General features: G+C 36.6%; 4 protein-coding genes across 5 annotated transcripts; all 4 read right to left on the bottom strand.

Moving 5' to 3' along the window:
* Positions 1 to 78: 78 nt before the first annotated feature.
* On the bottom strand, positions 79 to 3,249 carry CKS (Nucleotide-diphospho-sugar transferases superfamily protein). Its single transcript, XM_012992282.2, has 9 exons — positions 2,865 to 3,249; positions 2,559 to 2,604; positions 2,345 to 2,431; positions 2,147 to 2,271; positions 1,160 to 1,299; positions 1,017 to 1,068; positions 813 to 923; positions 408 to 541; positions 79 to 322 (listed from the first exon to the last, which is right to left on the bottom strand). The coding sequence occupies exons 1-8, from the start codon at positions 3,108 to 3,110 to the stop codon at positions 449 to 451; spliced, it is 900 nt and encodes a 299-aa protein (XP_012847736.2). The 5' UTR covers positions 3,111 to 3,249; the 3' UTR covers positions 79 to 322; positions 408 to 448.
* Positions 3,250 to 6,543: 3,294 nt separating this feature from the next.
* On the bottom strand, positions 6,544 to 10,473 carry LOC105967672 (Nucleotidyltransferase family protein). The gene is made up of 13 exons (XM_012992292.2): positions 10,001 to 10,473; positions 9,707 to 9,819; positions 9,563 to 9,619; positions 8,951 to 9,046; positions 8,777 to 8,847; positions 8,540 to 8,582; positions 8,370 to 8,450; positions 8,149 to 8,208; positions 7,990 to 8,040; positions 7,752 to 7,849; positions 7,594 to 7,642; positions 7,415 to 7,459; positions 6,544 to 7,274 (listed from the first exon to the last, which is right to left on the bottom strand). The coding sequence occupies exons 1-13, from the start codon at positions 10,338 to 10,340 to the stop codon at positions 6,783 to 6,785; spliced, it is 1,596 nt and encodes a 531-aa protein (XP_012847746.2). The 5' UTR covers positions 10,341 to 10,473; the 3' UTR covers positions 6,544 to 6,782.
* A 2,389-nt stretch (positions 10,474 to 12,862) lies between these two features.
* LOC105968395 (hypothetical protein) lies at positions 12,863 to 15,816 on the bottom strand. Its single transcript, XM_012993025.2, has one exon. The coding sequence runs from the start codon at positions 15,586 to 15,588 to the stop codon at positions 13,036 to 13,038; it is 2,553 nt and encodes an 850-aa protein (XP_012848479.2). The 5' UTR covers positions 15,589 to 15,816; the 3' UTR covers positions 12,863 to 13,035.
* A 211-nt stretch (positions 15,817 to 16,027) lies between these two features.
* Positions 16,028 to 20,093, bottom strand: LOC105967683 (uncharacterized). Of its 2 annotated transcripts, none has more exons than XM_012992304.2 (8): positions 19,762 to 20,093; positions 19,572 to 19,671; positions 18,794 to 18,892; positions 17,531 to 18,706; positions 17,381 to 17,444; positions 17,133 to 17,272; positions 16,717 to 17,031; positions 16,028 to 16,614 (listed from the first exon to the last, which is right to left on the bottom strand). In XM_012992304.2, exons 1-8 carry the CDS (start codon positions 19,806 to 19,808, stop codon positions 16,315 to 16,317), a joined length of 2,241 nt encoding a protein of 746 aa, XP_012847758.2. In that variant the 5' UTR covers positions 19,809 to 20,093; the 3' UTR covers positions 16,028 to 16,314. The 2 variants fall into 2 exon arrangements, with proteins under 2 accessions (XP_012847758.2, XP_088667536.1); XM_088811410.1 differs by having other exon boundaries at positions 19,572 to 19,665; positions 19,762 to 19,985.
* Between the last annotated feature and the right edge of the window lie 2,487 nt (positions 20,094 to 22,580).

The raw sequence follows: 22,580 nt of genomic DNA, 5'->3' as shown, positions 1-22,580 counted from the left end.
TTGGCAGAAGTGTTATCATAATTGATTGACACAACATATATATATTTTCCCTCTGTTCCACCATCTTCACACGCAAACTCATACAAAATCATTTATTTAATTTGCTCTTTTTTTTTTCGTTTTTGGTTTTCCCAAAATCCAAATTCCCTTGGAAAGCCAATACAAATCGAAGTTGGCCTCTTACACAAGTTCTTACACTCCTATATGAAAATGAATTACAGGGCATTAGTATACACAAATCGAATCAAAACATTGAGTTTGTACATTTCCAACATAAAAACTCTGCACACAAGTCTTTTTTTCTACTTTCAACAGATCAGCGCTGCAATAAAACAGAAGCCAATTTTCACAACATATTATAGGATTTAAAAGAATTCATTCCAACAATATGCGCAAGTGAAACTCACCATGTATGTAGGTATTGTAAGCAAAATATACAGGCAGGCTGCTAATGCAAGTTCCTTTCGCGCATGTACTGCTCGATTTTAGCTACATCTTCTGGGACATCTACACCGTGTGCCTCATGGTCGACTTTAATCACCTGCACACGAATCATATATATTAGAAACCCCAGCAAGTATGTATTCAAGAAATTAGCCAATACTGGTTATTTTGGGTAGTTGAATTATGTAAAGAATTGTAATCAAGAAAATTGCATCTTTGATATCACTTCCATTTGCATAAGAGAGAGAACCATGATAAGCATCAAGTGGATTTTTCGGCCAAGAATGGTAAGAAATAAACATCGATAACGAAATAAAGGAAAAGCTGTCAATGAAAATGAAACATGGGGAAGAAATTATTTTCTGCACCTTCATTTTGTATCCATTTTCGAGGACCTTCAGTTGTTCAAGATCTTCTTCAAGTTGAAGTGGAGTTGGAGGTAGCTCTGGATATATCTTGAGAAACTTTGAATCGTAGCTCTGCAAACATATTAAAATAGCAGGGATTAGAAATTGATTGGAAGAGCAAGAAATTGATGTGATGATTACTGTGCGGTGTGCTCCTTTTAATACCTGAATTCCCAGATGAAGTAAATATGGAAATTGAGGGTTGACAGTTCCCGATCTGCAAAGACAAGGGTTTCATTCATTTACACTTTTGAGTTTTGAGCATGTAGCTTGTGAAATACGGTACAGCAAACTGGAGAAGAACTAACTTGTTAAATGGTATAAGTCCTCGTGAAAAATAAATTGCGTATCCGTGGTTGTCCACCACACATTTGACACGATTCGGATCGAGTGCATCTTCATATTTCAAAGAAGTTACTGCAGTGCTAAAGACTGCATCCGGAGAAGCCTGCATACGCCACAGATTCAATTTGAGTTCCACATAGCGAAAATAAATATATACTTTTCCGGTTTTACACTTCAACAAAACAACTTGACAATTAGGTAAGTCCAAGCTTACACTTGCAGAAATACTGAAAAGAAAAAATTCAACATTCAAAATTTATATTAATATATTATCCATCCAAATAAAGGATCTAAGGTTCATGTACATGCTGAACAGTCTCCATCCTCTTCTTTTTGTTGTTTTTCGTCGAACTCAAGGTTTTTTAATTTTTCATAAATATCCCAATTTCGGAGAACAATGGCTACAACCAGTTAGATACAAACAATTAAAGATACATATTCAAGTTCCATGTATTAATTGCATTACCTATTAATACTTGGTATATGTGTATAACATCCCTTTCCGGGTAAATACCCCTATTCAAACATTGGCCCCAAAATTATCATATTAAATTGATTGGATGACAACTAGAAGAATTTCTTATGTTGCGATTTATACTTCAAACTCTTCCTCATCGGACATTACGAATGGTTTCCACTAAGTGCATACTTAATAAATCAGTAACAACATATGACAAACATAAGGCACAAACCAGATGAGTCAAAGAAACACTATAATTTAGTTTTTTTTTTTTTGTTCCATAGCAATCTTATGAAATTTCCATATAAAGCCACTAGATCCACATACAGTCAAGACATTCATAAATCCAAAGCACAAAATGGACATGAATCAAAAAATTCAAACGAAAAATAGTAGCCATCTATCTTGTTTTGAAGAAGCTAATTCCCGTTATTAATATTCCATATTTCTCAAGAAAATAGAGGATAAATCACAAGTGAAGCTACTTTACCTGCAAGGATTTAACAATGCCATCTATAATTTCTGGTTCAATGAGCGGTTCGTCGCCCTGAATATTGACAACGACATCGTATTCCTTACCGAGCTTTTGAAGTGCTTCATTACATCGTTCGGTGCCTGCAGAAAGTACAAATAAGAATCTTCCGAACAGAATTTTATGTCAACTAGAGAAAAGGGCAACCGATTATACCGTTCCGGCAAGATTCCGATGTCATTACCACATCGGCCCCAAATCCTCTACAGCATTCAGCAATCTTATCATCATCTGTTGCCACAACTACACAAATAATAAAATCCCCAAATCAGCACTCACAACCACTAAATTCATAGCATAACTAAAAACCTAACTTTCTATAAAATAAATGCTCCAAATAGAGAGAATTCAAAGAGGTGGAGCTATATACCAACATGATCCAATGACGTTGCCATTTTCGCTCTTTCCCATGTTCTCTGTAATCAATCAAAGCATCAAAAAGGGGAATAAAATCACACATCAAACACATTTTAGCAGCCTCAATATTTCATAATTCTCACATGTAAATCTACTCAAAGTATAAATAATTCCTAACTGCTAAACAAAGGAGCCAAAATTACGAGAAATAGCAGCAAATCCATACGAGGACCAAGAGAGAGAGAGAGAGAGAGAGAGAGAGAGAGAGAGAGAGACAGTAGAATTGAAAAGGCGAAAACAAAAAGGCTGGCATAAATACCTGGATCATTGGCTTGCCGAGAATATGAACGAGAGGCTTTCCCTCAAAGCGAGATGAAGCGAAACGGGCGGGTATAATTCCGATGACCCGGCTCCGGAATTTTGCAGATCGGCGGTAATTGAAGTAGGCATGGGCGCCGATCGCCACCGCGGCCGCCGCCCCAACCGCCAGGCCGTGAATAATCCAGGACATGGTGGAGCTAGAGCTTGAAGATGAAGACGAAGAAGACGGATTGCAGATCGGCATTTGCACTGGAGAAGAAGAAGGTAGCACGGAAATTTGGTGCTACTTGTGGGGAGGTATTAACCGTTTGGATCAATCAACAAATGATTTCAAATCGCATTCTACAAACTGGTTGAATCCGCTGACAGGTGACAGGCAGAGTAGTACTCGTGTTTTTCCTTTTAATAATTTTTTTTGTTAATTAATTTTTTTTTTTTGGGAATTTTTTGAAGTTTTTTGTTGGAAGTTGAAAATTTTATTCTAATTTGGTTTAAAAAAAAATAGTGAAAATCAGAATTTGGAATTCTAAAAAACTTGTTCCAAAATTGATTTTTTTCCGTTAGAATCTGAAAAATTCGAAATTTCTATTTTTCAGTCACCTAGAATGTGAACTACATCATAGTATTAATAGTATAAGAGCACGTTTTTTGGGGGAAATCAAAATTTTCGAAAATATTTTCCAAAAATAAAATTGGATCGGAATTCGAAATCCAAGTGACTCCAAATATGCACAAAAATGAATAAATTGAAAATTGAAACTTTTAAGATTCAAAAAAAAATATTGTTCCAAAATAAAAAATATTCCGATCGAAATCGACATAATTTGAAAAATTCATTCCGATTTCCCTCCACTTTGTACCTATTATTTAATTTCTCTTTATACATTGTGTATTATTAGGTATCAACTATTTTAAAATTGATTTAAATAAGTAGTCTTTCCGATATATAGTACTCGTGTGATGCCCGAGGACAATTTAAAAAATAAAAATACGTTTTAGATAAAATAATCGAACATAAACTTTGAATAGTTAATATCATGTAACTAAATGTTAAAACTTTCTTATGAATTGACGATGTAGGATGGAAGAATAGTTTCTAACCCTAAACAATTGAAATCTTTGTTATTGCACAAGGGTGATACAACTCGTGTCTATCTCCGAGATTATCGATTGTCTGAAATGCTATAGGCTTGTATACATAGCAATTGTTCTTTTGTTTAGCCGATTTGTCAAATTTAACTGTTACAATATAACGGTTTCGTTTAGAGAACGCGTTGGAAATCTTTCACTGTATTCTTGATTCTTATATATTTGAAGGGAAATTGAAGTTCTCCCAGTTGCGTCTGATTATTCGTTGTTGTTCAGACCAAGTTTCCACGGCCGCATAATCACCAATAAATAGTTGCTTGTCTGAAATTTGATTTCGGAACTTTTAATCATCGACAAGATTATTATTACATAGAAGTTAAAATTAACCAAAAAAAAAAAAAAAAACATTCGAACTAGTTTATATCATGTCTGAATATTATTACAGCTTGTAATAAACTTCGTTTATCTAGTTTACAATGGTACATTCAATCCTACGTAGTAATTAGTAGTAATTACGTATAGCTTCGGGACCATTTGTCTTCATTCTGCCTTTCCAATTCAAGAATCATTTTCACATGTTTTAAATATGTTCCAAAAAATCGATAAAAATACGAACATGGGCTAAAAAAATAATTTAATATAACAAATGATAGGAATTGTGAACACGGTAAACGCAGAGAGACGTCTAACGTCATGAATTTGTATTTCAAAGGGTATAAAAACACAGTATAAATGATTTATTTCACAAACTTTGGATCATAAGTTAAACCTTCAAAATATATAATGAATATATAAACAGAAAAATACATATAGTGTACATAATGAATTTTTTTTCATTATTAAAGGAAATCGTCGGTCGTTGATAGAAGATGAAGAGCACAATCCCACAAGAAGCAAAGAACCTTTGACAATGGCGGCCTGTGCTCTCTCTCTTCTGTCAACGAATTTCACTAGCTAACAAAAGTACGTACCCGAGTTCTTCTGCAGCTAATTTCATTTATTATCCATCTATATATATATTTGCGAAAATATATAACCAAAATAGAAGAAAAATAAACAAAAAAATTAATAAAATTAGGTAAGCTGCATCATGTCAAATTAAAAATGGCAACATGCAGATTCATGAAGGCTAACTAGAGATGAAGAGTCGAACGTAGATTGCAGGCTATCGTTATTTTAGGTATGTATCCTTTTTTTCTCATTATATGTACATGAATAATGAGTTACGAAGAGGGTGCAAGGAATATAATCCATATATAACTACTGGACTCAAAAACAACTGTTTTCGAAGAAATTATAATATGTTAGTTAATTTGCATATGTAATATAATGCATCTTACATCTATCCAGTGCATGTGTATATATGCTTATATATTTAGAGAGAGAGAGAGAGAGAGAGAGAGAGAGAGAGAGAGAGAGAGAGAGAGAGAGAGAGAGAGAGAGAGAGAGAGAGAGAGAGAGAGGCGTGAAATGAAGAGAGGTAGAAAATGTGGTTGCAGTGCTACACTGAAGAGCCACACCTACATATATTTCCCACTTCCTAAAATATAATATATAAACAGAAAAATACATATAGTGTGAGTGAACACATAATATATATATATATATATATATATATATATATATATATATATATATATATATATATATATATATATATATATATATATATAATAAAATTAAAAAAGAAAAAAGAAGTAAGTAAGTAATTGGAAGGGAAAATAGGCTAAGAAGGTGTGTGGCATAAATAAATGGGTTGTTTGGGCAAAATGAGGCAGATACCGAGTTGATGCTACAAAGTAACCGATGGGTTCTCTCCCCTCGTGATTTATTTTTCTGCATGTGAACGGGTTTTCCATTTCCAGCTTTTTCAAAACACCTTCTTTTCAATTGTCTTCCACCTTTACCTCCTTCCCACTTAACAATAAGGCTAAATTACGTTCACCCCTAAGGTAATGTTAAATTACAAAAAACACCCCTTCTCTTTGGGTAGTTACAAGTTACAACCACTCTTTAACTATGAATCTTCTTACACATCCACTCTTATGGCGTCAAATTCAATATATTTTTTTAGATTCCGTGGAATAGTCTCTAATTTGTACTCGTTTTGTGCAAAAATAAAATGTAGTTTCAGATGCACCACAATCTGATATTTACAAACCAAGAGACATTATCTTATGATCTTGTTTCAAAATGTGGAGTTCGAATGAGGTGTTTTGTGCAAAAATGTAGTTTCAGATGCACCACAATTTGATATTTACAATCCAAGAAACACATATCTTATGATCTTATTTCAAAATGTGGAGTTCGAATGCGGTAAATCGAGTACAAACTGAAGAATATTCGACTAAATTTGACATTGCAAGAATGAACGTGCAATAAGATTCATAGATGAGCGGATGACTATAACTACCCAAACATAAATGGTTTTTACGTAATTTGACATTACCTCAGGAGTGGCTGTAATTTGCGCCCCACCAATAATGCATACTCAATGGCGAATTTGCAAACATTTTAATGTTTAACAATTTCTTTACATGATTTGATACTAAAATACTATATTAACCATTTTACCTCGCACACTGAAATTAAGAATTTACTTCTCATTATAAACCCAAAATACATAGAAAGTACATTTCACCAAAAAAAAAAAAAAAAAAGAAAAAAAAAACCATAGGTGGTCTTGAACTCCAAGGGACTTGCTTTTCTTTCACAAAATTTTCAGTTTTCTTAACTTATCTAAATAACTTATACATAATTGTGATGGTACAACATATTCCTAATCATCCAACATGAAAGATTTACTCTAGACTGAAACTTCCAAAAATCAACCAGAGCGATTCCACCGACTATATCTGCTCTCATCACCGCCGCCACTGTGGCGGTGTTTCTTGCTGCGCCTCTTCTTCGAACTGCCCTCCTTCACCGCCGAACCGTTTTCACGCGCTTTAACTTTCTTCACCGGGGTTGTGTTGTTCTCCTTTGAAGCCGCCGCAGCCTTCTTCCTTTTCTTCCCCGACGAGGATTTCACATCTCCGCCATTGCCACGTGGGAGCAGTTCTTCTTCATCTTCCTCGTTGTTTAACGGCCAATTACAGTAAATCTCCTGTTGATCTCCGTCTACTAGCTGCTGCATTGGCTCTGCAGTAGACGGGAATAAGTTATCCAGTGTCATATTGCCGTTTGTCCCTCCTTTTCGCTCCAACAGTACTGAGTCGGGCCTGATTATAGCGCCGAGAATACTCCTGTTTGGACCGAGGCTCATTATCGTCTTTGCATTGGTTAATATTGTGAAAGCCATTGCAAAAGCAGATCTAGCCTGTACAAACAAAAACAAAAAACCATAGACGCTAATTCTTAGTAATTATTTGTTTAACTAATTTATATACGTACGAGTTACTAGTGTGCCTCGATGAAGAAAACCAGAGCCTATGAAAGATGTTATAAAAAGAATTTTACCTGGTAATAGTTGAAGGAGTTTTTTCCTATGTCGTTATCTGGAGCCTGTTTCACAGAAAAATTGTGTCGGTAAGTTATAAAACATGGTGAAAACAAGTGACAAGAAAAAGTAATGATTATACGGTGGCGCGATTTCCTTTAGCTACTAAAAGGAAGAAGAATAAAATTAAAAAAATAACCTGTGGGTCCTCAATGGCAAGAAGAGATGGCCGGCCTTCAACTGCAAACCTGAGAGCATTCCGGGACCCACGAAAAATAACAAATTAAATATATTCCAATATATAAATAACACTACAATGTAAATGAAATAGCTGAAACAAGTAATGAGTTTATTTACCCTTTACTACTCTTTGAGAAGAAGATGCCTCCACCGTTACAAGATACGCCGACATCAGATGTATTCAGTTTGCACCCATACATGTCGAAAAAGTTCACCTGGTTTCACAAGAAAATCCATAATTCAGCGAGAAAATAATTTATAGGTACAAACAGAAATTAATCGTCATTTCAGAGAATCTCTCAAACACTCAAAATAATAATTGAAAATATATTTAAGAAAAAGTATAATAATTTACCAGTAACACTCCTAGGTTATGCTCAGCAGAAGCTTGACGATCTTCTTGAGCCTGTCATATAATCAGGCAAAATAATTTGAAATTAAAAAATAGATGAAATAATTTCAAAAGGGAAAAAAAATGTAACTAATTTTTCAGGCAGTACACCAGTATAATTACCCGGAGCAGTGCTATCAGCATAGAAAGGAGTGCATAGGAGCCAATTCCACCTGTGTACACCTAAAGTATAATAGTAAGATCAGTTAAATAGAATCATGGTTGTTAAGTCGTGAATCAAATCGTAAGACTTGAACCGTAAATTGTAGGATTTTAACAACCATGAATAAAACTGTGTTGACTGGCAATAATATTTTTTTTTAACAATGGAATTTTAGTTTCACCTCATTCAACTCTCTTTGCTGCAGGAAGATCTTCAAAATTAGACACAATGGCCTTAGAGGTGGCCATCGAAATACAGCATCCTGCATATTAAAATTAATAATGAGTCTTAACAAATACTTTTATGACAGACCAAATTAAACGAATAAATCCAATCGGCAAGAGAGCACACCTTTATAAACTCGGCGGCTTTTGGTCCATTGTGAACATCAAAACTGTCACCAAGTGATATGTTAATCCCAACAAAAGACAACAATGGTGAAGAAATGTAGAGTATCGATAGAAAAACGCATAATAGTGATATATCATTTCCATCCACACACAAACACACACACACACGGCGGAAGTTTATTCCGACACAGATAAACTATCAAAATTCACACAACAGATTAAACCCGAGTGGACTAACCTTACATCAAATGCAAACCCACTTTTCTTTTCCACAAATTTAATGATTGGTACCCGCGCCTTTGCAATAACCTGATATGGCAGGATGGAAAAGACATTGAAGAAACGGTAAAACACAAATTCGGCAAAACAAGTAAGATTCAAAAAAAAAAAGATTAAAAAAACTAAAACCTACCTGTATCTTCTTTGCGATTCCTCTTTGAGATAGTGCCCTAGAGAGAGCTGTTAGACCTATCTGAGGACTTCTTACATTTGAATCCAATATCACAACCTGCAAAGTATCGACGTATTTAGCATTCATACCCAAATAATCCTTCCATATAAAGAAAATATGCAGGCTCAGAGAGCAAATCCTTCAAGTGAAAATAAACTATAATAAACAATGTTAAGAATCTCTTCATGAGAAAATAATTTAAAAATATATATATTCATGGAATCTAATATTTACGATAAACACCTTCAAGACAAGAACTTGCGTTCATATTCCGTTACAAAGCCATTAAAGCTGTCATTATGACCAACATATTTTTATTTACAATTCAAGCTAGGTTTACATGACAAGTGGCATAGTGCCGTTACTCCTATACAACACGACAAATAGGTAAAAAGTCGTTCGATAGGATTAAACCCTGCCATGGCCCACAGTCCTATCAAATGATTAAAAAACAATTCACTTTACATCAGACAGAAAGACGACCACATAATACTTGTTCAAGCAGTCAAAAAAAAAAAAAAAAAAACAGTAGACAAAATTTCCATCATTAATGATTGAAGGCTTTAAGCTTACATCGATATCGCTAGATGGTAGGTAAAGCCCTGTCCTAAACGATCCAAAAACTTCCGTCTGCATGTTAAAAATCGTCGTAAGTACCAATCATACCCTAAACACACCTCCACGATAAATAAAAAGTGTACGTATACACGCACATACCTCAGCACTAGGCCAGATATACTTAATTACGCCAAACACAGCCTCTATAGCCGCATTTCTGGATTCTTGCTCCGCTGGAGTTGGCGATAGAAACTCACAGAAATCAAGTATTTCTGCTCATATCAAGTACAAAATCACCGAAATTGAGTATCTCAATGCATATCCAACATCAGAAAATTCATAAATAAAAATCATATAAAATAGCAGGCTTAAGATACAGCTCAAAAAAATTGGATGCATTGCTGTAAAATTATTAATTGAAACAAATTAAAAAGATGCAAACAATTCAAAAACCTTTGTGGAGCCGGAGCATGGGGCTTTTGAAGCGGGAATTGGCTCGAAACCAATTGCCTTCTAGACTCTTCTCCGCCGCCGGAGTGGACGGCGTTCGGAGAGGAGTAGCTGGAACGGAAGTCTCTCTGTCATCTGCCTCCTCGTTCACGTCGAGGGAGAAGTAATCGGGCGCCGCGGATTCCGGCGACGGGCATTGGGGTGCGGAGAGGGAGACCTTGTTTCGTAGGACAACGTAGGGCTCGAATTCGGAGGATGAAGACGCCGGTGGCGGAGGTGGAGTGTCGGGGGCGGCGCCGTCGAGGGGGGTTAGGGTTTCGTAGAGTATATCCTGCGGTTCCATTGCAGTGTGCAGGTGGTGAGACGTACGGACAGAGGTCAGATCGGTCAGTTTATTTATTTATTTTATTTTATTTTTCTTTTTTCGTTCGTCATCGGGTTTTTATATCGTGGGCTACATCCTCTTTTACGGGTCTGATTGTACTCTTATTGGGCTTTCAGATGTATGTCACACAATCTGATAACTAAACAATGGAAATTGCAAAATTTCGGTTCGATTTTGATCCGAAATTTTCGATTTTAGAACATATGTTTTCGTATTAATTTCTAAAGTTTAGATTTATTATTTTTAGATTTTCTAATGTTACTAAAATATTTTTTTTTTTACTTTCTATGAAAATTGATTTTTTTTTCTAGAGTGCTAATTCTAATCCGAAGCGTCCAACGTTCACAAGGATTTTAGTTACAGGTGTTCAAAATTTTTGTTCATGGTATTCGAAATTGATCTCATACTATAACATATGGAAAAATTACAGTTTACATATCTCAAGTTTACTCCGATTTCATATTTTGTCCCCTATGTTTACAAAAATACATTTGGTGCCTCATATTATAACAATTTAACACTTTTGGTCATTTATGTCAATTTACCGTTAATTCATCAGTTGACGCAGTGATGGGCACAAGCTTGATTCCACCTTCAATTAATCCACCAACACCTCGTCCAAATGTCCAATTCTTCCGCCTATACCCCAACAACCCCTCGCAACGCCACCGCAACAATTTCTTTTCTAAAACCACCACCACAACCAAATCTGCCGGGCAGATTTAAGAGTACAAATCCCCTCACATTCAATTAGTGAATTTGGAAAGAATCACCGCCGGATTATGTGAGGCTAGGCATCACCGCTAATCGACGGCGATATGGATGGTGCAAAGTTTTTTTCATCCGGTGAATGGGAGGTTTATGTCCTCTATTTCCGATGGGCCGCGAAGCAGAGGCGGCGGAGGAGAGTTAGCAGGCGATAGAGGGTCGCGAAGCAGTCAACCGGCGAATTAGAGGCGGCGGGCGGCGAATCAGAGGTGGCGGGCGGCGGACGGCTAAAGAAGGACGAGAGTAAAAATGAATAAAATAGGTGTAAAAGGAAAAGACCAATTTATCCCGGTTTAAATCATAAGCTTCTCACATGTTTTGGATTCGGGTCTATTTTTGATAAAAATGGATAATTTCTGCTCCGGTGCTATAAATTAGTGTAAGTTCACGTATACCCGTACAATTTTTTTTCGTTCAGGGGTAAAGTGCAAAAATGTCCAAAGTTTAGGAGGATTTCTGGAATTAACCCTTTAAATAATCCAGAATTGTCTACACTTAATTTTTTTAATATTTTTTTTACAGATGTTAATTTCATAGTAGAATAAATTTACATGCCTAAGACGTTATAATATTTTTTAGAAATTACAGACGTACCCCTATATTTTTAATATTTACACATTTCTCCCCGCATTCCCGATCCAACATTTTGAAAACTGGGATTTTTCCATGTCCGTTTCCGTTTTCCTCATTTCGCCGTATCCGCATTCCATTTGTACCCAAAATTTCAACAAACTAAATCACCACTCAACAATTTCAACAGATCATCTCAATAGAAAACGTTGCAATCTGATTATTCATTACAACCTATTCTATCTCACTCGAGAAATACATGTGCAAAGTTTTTTCTTCTTTTCTATTTTAGAATCACCAACAAGAATAGAGTCACCAACAAGAAATGCACGAATCAAAAATTTACTGATTACATGTAATATCGGCGAGTAGTATTATAATCCTCGTCTCTATCTAGGATGACATCATCTATCTCGTCATCATCGTCGTCGTCGTCATCGTCATCGTCCTCGTCATCATCCATAAAGTCCTCATCGGTATCTTCTTCTTCCTCTTCTTCGGGGACAATTTTACGCCCCGCAGCAGCAGCCTCGATTTGCGTCGCGGAGGAACCGAACGGCCATTGCAGAATCATCGGGAGATTCGAATTCAAATCCGTCGGATTTGTTGAACGGCGGCGATGGGGATCGAGGCTGCCGTTCCCCAGGTGAAATAAGTTCGCAGATCCGGCATCGGAAAGGTTGGGGCTAGAAAAGGCGGGTTGAATCAGATCCGAAGAGGCGGCGGCGGGATGGAGGAGATGGCGGCGCGTGAGGTGATGCAGTGCAGGATTTCGCAGATTTAGAAGCCTTGATGCGGCAATTGAAGCTGATGAGGCTGCCATTTTAGGTAGAATCTGGTTTTAATTTGTGCAGGAAGGAATATCGGCGAGAAAGAAATGTATATGAAGGACCGGGTTAGGGTTTTTGGAGGGTTTTGACATCTGACTCGGGGGTGTAAGGTTCCAGAGAGTTCCGAGGAGCGCCGCCATGTTTCTTTTAGGGATTAGGATCCGCACCCGTTTTCATAACTGGATCCGCATTTTACTGTTCAACCAAGCCAATTCCTAAAGGGTATTTTAGTATTTTCACGTTACATAGGGACTGAACCGCATTTGAGTTTTGATTTGGGGATTTGTATGTATGTATATAGTAAGATTATGTTGCATTTCATAGCTTTTTTATATGTGCGTAAAAAGTAAAAACATCGAACGGCACATATTTGAACCCACGGGGTAGTCAAATACTTTGCACTTCAATAAATTACGGTCACCTCCCTAACATTTGGTCTAATTATAACACAAAAAACAACAAGGGAAATTCTTGGAGTGAGGCTTTCATAATCTCCGAAATCTCCTCAGAATAATGCAACGGCCGCCATATCGCTGCTGCAGATAAACGATCACAGCCGAAACAACAATCCCACATCGAATCGCAACACCCCAAGTTATCGAGTAAAACTCCCCCATCCGAATTTTTGCATAATAATAGTGGGTCCCACTAACATAAGCGTGGGGCGCTAAACGAATTGCACTCATTCCAACGTAAAAAGATTCAGCCAAAGCCTTCTCCGTCGAACCCCTAAAAATATTGAACAAGACTTGAGGAACAAGAAAACCATCAAGAATCAAATCTGCATAAGACAACCTTAATTCCCCCAAAAAGTAAACACCACAGATGCACATTAGCAGTGAAACGAAACCAGCCTTTCTCTCATCGGAACTATGTCGTTTAGCTGTCCAAACTAACCCGAGTAGGCGCATTTCCATCAAGAAACTAACCATGGTTACCGCCATAGTTGCCGTCAGTTCATTAGCCTCGAGCAACAAGCCCGAGCTAAGCATTCGCACTTTTCTACTACTATGAAACGATGCGTTAAAGTTTAGGACAAGTTGGATCATGTGTCCTAAAGAAAGAACCACAACCATTACGAGCGAAACGGAAGGGAGTAAACTCGGATCCCTCTTCACATGAGCAAGTTGTAATCCTACAAACACGCACGTAAATGTACTCGATATCAAGGCCACAACAATCTCCATCTCGATTCTCAGCTTCGATTGCTTAGCCAACTTTCGATAGAATGCAGCTGATAAAACGCTCATATCCTCAAAGTAGAGAGGATCTGTTTTCGGTCGTGTGCTTCGGATTATTCCTCTGACGAGGCATTCTCTTCTCGCATCCAACGGAGAAAACTCAAAATTAACGATAATCTCGCAGTCCGTTGAAACATTAGTAGTCGGTTTTATGTTATTGTAAGAAAATAGCTTTCGACATCCCACCATGCAGAGGCGTCCAGTACGAGCATCGTACACTCCTTCAGCAGTTATCTCCACTCTACTTCTAAGATTCATCGAAGAATACAGCGATGGAAATAATTTGTCGAATTTGATTTTACGAAAAGGGCGTACACCTATCTTGTAGCTGATATTCAAAGGATATTCTTCCGGAATATTCTCGAGGAATATTCCGTAGAGCTCGTTTCTCACAGAGATAGGCATTGCATCACCGGAAGCAAATAGTTGCCGTTTGGAGTTTCCGACATAAATATCAAACTTCATGTCTCGAGAATTCCCTTTCGGATATATATTCGTATTATTTTCCACGACTGGGCAAAACTTTTGCACTCGGTCAAATTCGGTGTACTCGTATCTCAAGCCTGGAAAAACCGCCATGTCATTCTCGTCAGAGCTGCGGACATTAATCTTTCTGAAATACATAGGATCATTGACAGTTGTGTTGGTCCAAATATGGCCAACAACTTTGGCATCGTCTCTCGTAGTCCATGTTGCAGGGTACGACAAGCTAAGCCTGATCGTACAACCGTCAACGGCGTTCGAGATTCGACAAGCAACGATAATAATCCTGCGCCTCGTCTCATCCCATGAGCCCTCGCCGATCAACGTCCATACGGGATCGAAATCCTCGTAAAATACGCCACGCGTGATGTTCCGGAACCTTACCGTGTACCTCACCTTCCGCTGGTCCGCCGAACACTGGATCATATCCAACGACACGAAAGAAGGCAAGTATAATCCATCGCCACCAAGCGGAGAACAATTTCTCGAAGTGAGATTCACATTCTTGCACTCCGCTGCGTACAGCATTTCAAACACAAAGTACCTCCCCGAAACCATGGAGCAAAACTCACTCGCCTCCAAATCGAGAGACTTATTTCTTGAAATATCGGTTTCGCCATTAAACCCTTCATCGAGTTCTCGCGAAACCAACGAATAATCGTACAGGGGCAAAACGGGAAAACTGAAGATCAGAAGAGGGTCAAAGTCAACTGATGGATTAGCAGAACTATTAGCCGTGCTCGTCAGAATCCCACTGACAAAACTAGACAGTATAGTCGGATTCTTACGATCGGCAAATTTGAGATTAAGAGCAGCATCGAGATTGACAGTCTGACCTTCCTCAGACAACCAAGACGAAGATCCAACCATACAAAGCTCTCTCGAAGATTCCAACCAGAACCCGTTCAGCAAGAAAGTAATCGACCCCGCCCTGTGGGTCCCAGTCCTGTTGAAAAAAGATCCACCAGAGCTATAGTAACCGTACGGTGACCGGATGGACAAGAGGGCTTCGAATTTGTAAGGGTCGTTTCGGGTAATTTGGAGTTTGAGAGATTTAGTGAAGTAGTAATGAGGTTTTTCCGATGGTCTTCTGCCTAGGAGTCTGTCTCCACCGGTGTAGTAATTTGTTACCAACAACGGTACTGAGTAGTTGTTGTAAGAACGAAGGGCTGAGATCGATTCGGGAGCAACGGAAGTGCAGTGATCGTTGTATGGAATAACATGGGATGCGAGTGTATTTGCGAGAACCGGAAAACAGAAGATGAAATAATAACAGCACAAAGAAGGAATAATATTAGTGAGAGCAGTGATCATTATTACCACAACAAGACAAACTGCTCAAACAGTTGGAATCAAGAGAGAGAGAGAGAGAGAGAGAGAGACTGGATTATTGGCATTGACTTTCAGCTGGAGAGAAGGCAAATACTAAATATGAATTGGTCATGTGTTAGACAAAAGTTGGCAACTTGGTATTAAGAAAAGAGGAAGAGAATATGCCAATTATTACAACTTCATCAAGTAGCATATTACTACAATTGGATATTACCTGGTCAAGAAAGTGAACATCACCAGGTAGCATGTGTTATTGTAGATTTACGCACAATCGCAAACATAAACATCTGCGTGTGTGTGTGTGTAAAACACGTATCGGATAAACTCGAACGTGTGGCAACACAAAGTAAAACTAATTCATCGACATTACAACTTCAACAAAAGAATACCTAAACCGATAAGAAATTATAAAGGCGATAGATACAAAAAAGCGCACCCTGGCTACGACTAAGGCGAAAAATTAGCCCAAACTTTATGAACATGTATGTACACACATTTTATTGTCGAAAAAAAAAAAAAAAGTCGGGTCATTCTCCGAGGTCAGAAGAATGCCTTCCCCTGTACTTTCTCAAAAGTCGAAACAACTAATGCCAATTTCAGTCAAAAACTAACAAAAAAAAGAGAAAAAACAAAAAATCCACATGATCAAATCATGTCTTACATTCAAAAATCTCTTAAGTCGAGAAATTGCATGTATTATCAGTTAACCTAATTACCAACATCTACGGCCCGAGAACTAGCAGCAGCGGGCTTATTCTTTTTTTGAGATGAAGGAAGAAACTCCTCACAATCTTTGGCTCCAATTTGCGTAAATGTATTTACCATTGTTGTGATAAACCCTGTTACCCTGTATTTAAATTGCTTCGAGCTCTTCTCACCCCGTTCAGCATTTCGAACAACCCCTTTAACAAGAGAACCGACTACAGCTCCGCCGGAATATGCTTGACATGACAACAGAATATCCCTTGCATGCTTACAGAAATGCCCCACCACGAAATCCTCAAAATACTGCACAATAAAACCATATTAAAGTTTTCATTTATTCTTGTTTGATCCTTTAATCAAGAAAATGCAAAAAATTTATCAAAGGTTTAATATTTTTTTTTTTACCTTTGGAGGTCTTCTCATGGTGTACACCATGGTTTGAAGGGAATGCATGAACGTTTGCTCATTATATTCGGAAGATTTCTTTTGCCCGTTTGGTGTTCCACTCAATCCTTCGTATCCAGGCTCGTTATAAAAGGGCTCAGTATTCAAAATCAAACCTTGAATTGAGACCAAAACTTGTAAAATAGTCGAAACGCCACGGACCCATGTCTCCTTTGGGGCTTGACCAGGCCAAGTGTTGAGAAGGCTCAGACACACTTTCCCACAATCGTACAAGTTTGGATTTATCCGAAGCCCGCCAGCATGGTAATGAACAAGCTGCCACAAAATATTATAAAAGAATAAATAAATAAATAAAATCGAGTAATTACAAGATTTTAAAATGACGATTTAAAAATTCGTATGGGGATGTGACTTACAGGTGGGACATCGGGATAATTGGCGGGGAAGAAGATATCAAAGAAAAAGAGACCATCGTGGTACGGTGTTCCTTCGGCACCTATGATCACAGCTCTTAAAAGATCCATCCTGGATTCGTACACCCTCACGAATATCATATCTGTTGGAGTAAATAGGCAAACAAATATTGGTGATGGAATATCATCAACAAATGTAAATTAGTAGAATAGACTAATTATTTGTTTTTTTTCTATTTCAATTCAATTACCAGGTAAATTCTTTTCGAGAATCTTCCACTCGTCCTGAACGCTCTTGGCCCAACCCTTTGGTGCCTGTACAAGATAGCAATGATTAAAAATCATTAAAGCGGAAACGAGAAACGGAAGAAAAAAAACGCACCTTTAACAAATTCACTCACCTGTTTCCCCGAATAACCATATCTGCCGTAATAGTGGTCCGAATAATCTTCCACGGTATCGAATTTCTCAAACCTTTCAAACTTCTGCAGAATCTCATCCAGCTTTTCTCTGTCTACCACAAAAGGACTTCCTTCTTTGTGAACATAAGCAGCATGTGGGGCCGAGGGGGAAAATGGATATTCAGCGGTAAAACCCGGAAAAGAAGTTCCCGTTGTATCCTTCTCCCATTCTTCGAACGCAGACAATGAAGTTCCCATGCCAGGTGGCACGTCCGAAAAAGTAAAGCCACTTTTACTACTGTGGTCACTCGAAGGAGTTCCCATGCCATGTAAATTAGGTGGCATATACTGAGATGCACCCTTACTACCGTGGACACTCGGAAAAGCTACCAAGCCATGCGAATTCGACGGCACATCCGCATATTGGTGCCCACTCTTGTTACCGTGGACACTCGGAAAATTTCCTATGACATGCGAATTAGACGGCAAATTTGAATATTCGTGTCCACCCTTATTACTGTAGACACTCGGAAAATTCCCCATGCCATGTACATTAGACGGCAAGTTCGGATATTGGTAGTAGCCACTCTTATTAATGTTGACACTCGGAAGACTTCCCATGCCATGAGAATAAGGCGGCACATTCGGGTATTGAAAGCCGCTTTTATGACCGTAGAAACTCGAAAGATTTGAACTTGAAGAAGTTGATTGGTTCTTGGAATTGGAGTAGCCGAGTGATGCACTACTAGACCTGGTTTTACCCTTTACTAAAGATTTCGTAGCTTCTTTTATGGGCTTAGGAAGGAAAAAATCGGCAGAGTGTAGTGAATTTGGATATTCTTGGCTACTCGAAGTGGGCCAGATTGCCGTAGGATTCAATTGGGGATTTGAACCAGTCAAAGTGTTGGTAGTTGGAAAGTTCGAGTTTTCTTGAGGATGAACTGGGAACCAAGGCACCGGTGCCTCGACGCCAGGTGGAATATCCATGTGGTCGAAATGTGATTCCATAATTTTGTCATCATCTTCGTCGTATAATATATCATCGTAATATTTATCGATCCACTCTTCCTCCCCATTGAATATACTTGAATCAGGATCGTCTACGATTCCATCGTCTGACATTTCGACATCACTCAAGCTCACGGATCCATCAGTTGAATAACTGGACAAAACTTCCTACACGTAAGGAAACACTCAATCCGTGAAATTATAAAAAAATAAAAAAAATAATCAGTGAAATCTTGCGAACAAATAGGCACATACCTTGCCTTTGCCACTGCTGTCAACTTTTTCATCGACAAATATGACATCTTCATAATCTTCTGCCGTGTTCATATCCATCATCTCATGAAAAATGACCTTCTGAATATTCGGAAGCATAGAGGTTAAGATGCAATCCAATCCAGGAGCATAAATTTCATAGAATAGTGCAGCAGAAGAAAACAAACGACAAGAAATTGGAACAGAAGAGCAAGTTAATTATACTACAAGAACCTAAAATCCTCACAACACAGTACATCATATTGATGTTTATCCATGCAAATGGAAAATGTACTATACAAATACATATGCATATATGTATATATATCTTATGTTGGCAGTGTATCTCACATATTGGTTATAGAGGAGTCACCCCCACCAATCTCTAACGTTTATAAGACAAAAGACAATCTTTTTAATATCAACTATTTTTTTAAGGATAAAATAGGAAGAAAGAATACTGGCACTGATATAAAACACAAGCCTCGAATTCTAGAGGCTACGGTTATAGTGAGATCTATTAACTACAAGCAAAATAACCTTAGTACACTCCCCGAATTCCCTACGTCGATCAAAATAACAAAGCAACGCCTTAAACTCCAATTCTATCTTTCCATAGATTTTCGATTATAATCCCGATGTCTACATTGAATACTACACCGTTTCAATTAAGGAATCAAACCCACCGTAAAAAAATTCACTTGTTTTAGGCTTCAATCATCATCATAAAAAAAAATTACACGAAAATTAGGGAAAATAAAAGAGAGTGAATTCTGAATACCTCTTTATTTTTGGCGTTAATCGGCGGCGGCGGCGGCGCTTCCGAAACCTCCGCGTTCTCACACCCCGACGACGAACTTCCACCGGGGAACACCCTTTTCCTGAACAATCATCCGCATCAAAACACACACACACACACGTAAAACAACAACACAGAAAAATCAAAACACAAGAGAGAAAAAAAAAATTACTTGGAACTCTGTGATGTGTATCGAGAAACGGGTGTGAGCGACTCCATGCGATCGCCGCCCTCGAAAGTAAAAAAAAAAGTCGGAAAAATTGAAATTGGGGGATTCAGTTTTTGGAACGCCGATTGATTGAATTCCTCCTCTCCTCGGCGAATGCTGTACGTAATTGAAGGAACCTTAATCACTCAGAAAGTGGAGAAGGGCTCTGTTTGCTTCATGGATTCTGCAAGGGTAGAGAGAGAGAGAGAGAGAGAGGAGAGAGAGAGAGAGAGAGATATATATATAGATGTAAGTAAATACTAAAACCATATAACGAGAATACGAGATACAGCAGAGGACTAGTGCTGTATAATTAAAACTTTGGTTTTTAACAATTTCGCACCTCGAAATATAACTTTTTAGTATTTTGCCCCTTTAAATAATAGGATTTTACACCCTCTAAAACCAATAAATTATGGTCAAATCTGACTAATAATCTCTCATCTTACTATTTAGGCCACTTAGTACTCTATTGTCTCATTATCATTCTTAATTAAGTTATAATATGTATTTTTCTTATTACATAATAATTAATAAAAATAAATATTTCGTAAAAATGGTAGTTTTTTAAGTTATAATATTTATTTTTCTTGGTTGGAAATATTATTGGAAAAATTCATAGTTTACCAAAATAATTCTAACAATGGAATATTTTATTTGTTCTTAAAAAGATTCCGTTAAAGTTAACAAATTTATACACCAAAGGATTATAATGAGATGAAATAAATGATGAAAATGAGAGAATTGAGACATGAAGGACTAAAGTGAAACTTAATATCAATATAAGACACCATTAATGAGATTTTGCCATAGATTATTCATAGTGATTAATGCATTTAATTAGGATTTGTGAAAGTCAATAAAGACATGTTTGTCCTTCTATTATTATTATTTAGGGTGCAAAATTTTAACATTTTTGTTAACCCTTCAAGTTAAATTGAATGTACAAAATGCAAAAAGAAATAAATATTTAGCAAAATTACTTAATATTATACTTTATCCAACAAAAGAAGATTATCATAAATGATATCTTTGAAATTGGGTCAAAGGGTATTGGCAATTCTACTTCTATGCGTTGAACAAAAAGATGAATTGTTCTTTAAAATATCAATTAGGTACAATTTGAATAATTTATCACCTTTCGACTTACAAAGTGTTTTTAATCTTTTAAATGTGGAAATTATCAAAATATTTTTGTTCTAAAGTGCAAAGTGGAATTACGGATGAAACTTTTTAATAAAGAGGAGAGTTAAAATTGCTAATCTTATATATAAAAGAAAGAAACGCTAGGGCAACCCTAAGAAACTCTAATATTATATTTGTAATTTTTTTTTACTACTTTCGATTTTTATTAAATTTTTATCTCCTAAATATTATTTTAAATATTATTTTCGAATTTTATCATATTAATATCTCCAAAATATTATTTTTAATATTATTATAGATTTTTATCTCCTAAATATTATTTTCGATTTTTATCTCCTAAATATTATTTGAAATATTATTTTTGAATTTTATCAAATTTATATCTCCTAAATATAATTTTAAATATTATTTTCGATTTTTATCTCCTAAATATTATTTTTGATTTTTATCGTATTTTTATCTCCTAAATATAATTTTAAATATTATTTTCGATTTTTATCAAATTTTTATCTCCTAAATATTATTTTCGAATTTTATCAAATTCATATCTTCTAAATATTATTTAAATATTATTTTTAATTTTTATCGTATTTTTATCTCCTAAATATTATTTTAAATATTGTTTTCCATTTTTATCAAATTTTTATCTCCTAAATATTATTTTCGAATTTTATCAAATTTATATCTTCTAAATATTATTTAAATATTTTTTTTGAGTTTTATCAGATGGTTATCTCCTAAATATTATTTTTTGATTTTTATCAAATTTTTATCTCCTAAATATTATTTTCAATTTTTATTTATCAAATTTTTATCTCCTAAATATTAGTTGAATTATTATTTTCGTATTTTATCAACTTTTATCTCATTAATATTATTTTAAGGTGGTGTTTGCAAAAGCTTTTTGAAAGTGATTATGAGCTTTTTTTTCTCATAATCTGTTTTCAGCTATGCTGCACGGACACTTCTAGAAGGTGAAGAGTCCCCGTATCCGATACCTGGACACTCGGATACTCCCGGACACTTCTCGGACACCCGTGTCGGGCCGTGTCGTAATTTCGCTAAAAGTAGGACACCCGTATCGGGCAGTGTCCACAATTTTAAAAAAGTTGGGACACTTCTCTTACGTTGTAAAGGAGAGCTCTAATAAAAAAAATGCGCATTTTCTTTTCTCTGTAATACACATTTCCTCTGTTTTCTTTGTGAGTCCACCAAAAACTCCAAAAGTCTAGCATGCGACGGCGATCAAGAACACGAGCAACAAGGGCGAGTGGTTCTCTTATGCGATGACGACTTATACATATTTTTTACAATTTATAAATGTACCCCTATATTTTTATTATTTATACATATACCCCTATATTTTTTATAGGGTTAATAGCATTTCGCCACCTAGACTTTGCCTGTTTTTGCACTTTGCCACCTTAATTAAAAAAAGTTGCAAGCGCCCACCCAAACTCAGTTTTTTGGCGCACATAACCACCTAAGGGGAATATTCCGGCGAATATTCTTATTTTTCAACGCATGCGCGATGCACATGCGAAAGTACAAGGGTTTTTTCGTCTTTTCACCTCAAAATATCATAAGAGGGTGAAATTGAAAGTACCAGGGACTCAATTGAACTTAATTTGAAACTT

The sequence above is a fragment of the Erythranthe guttata genome, chromosome 13 (assembly GCF_056151865.1).
Source record: "Erythranthe guttata isolate IM_541 chromosome 13, IM_541, whole genome shotgun sequence".
NCBI lineage: Eukaryota > Viridiplantae > Streptophyta > Magnoliopsida > Lamiales > Phrymaceae > Erythranthe > Erythranthe guttata.
This window is presented reverse-complemented; position numbering and strand designations above follow the sequence as displayed.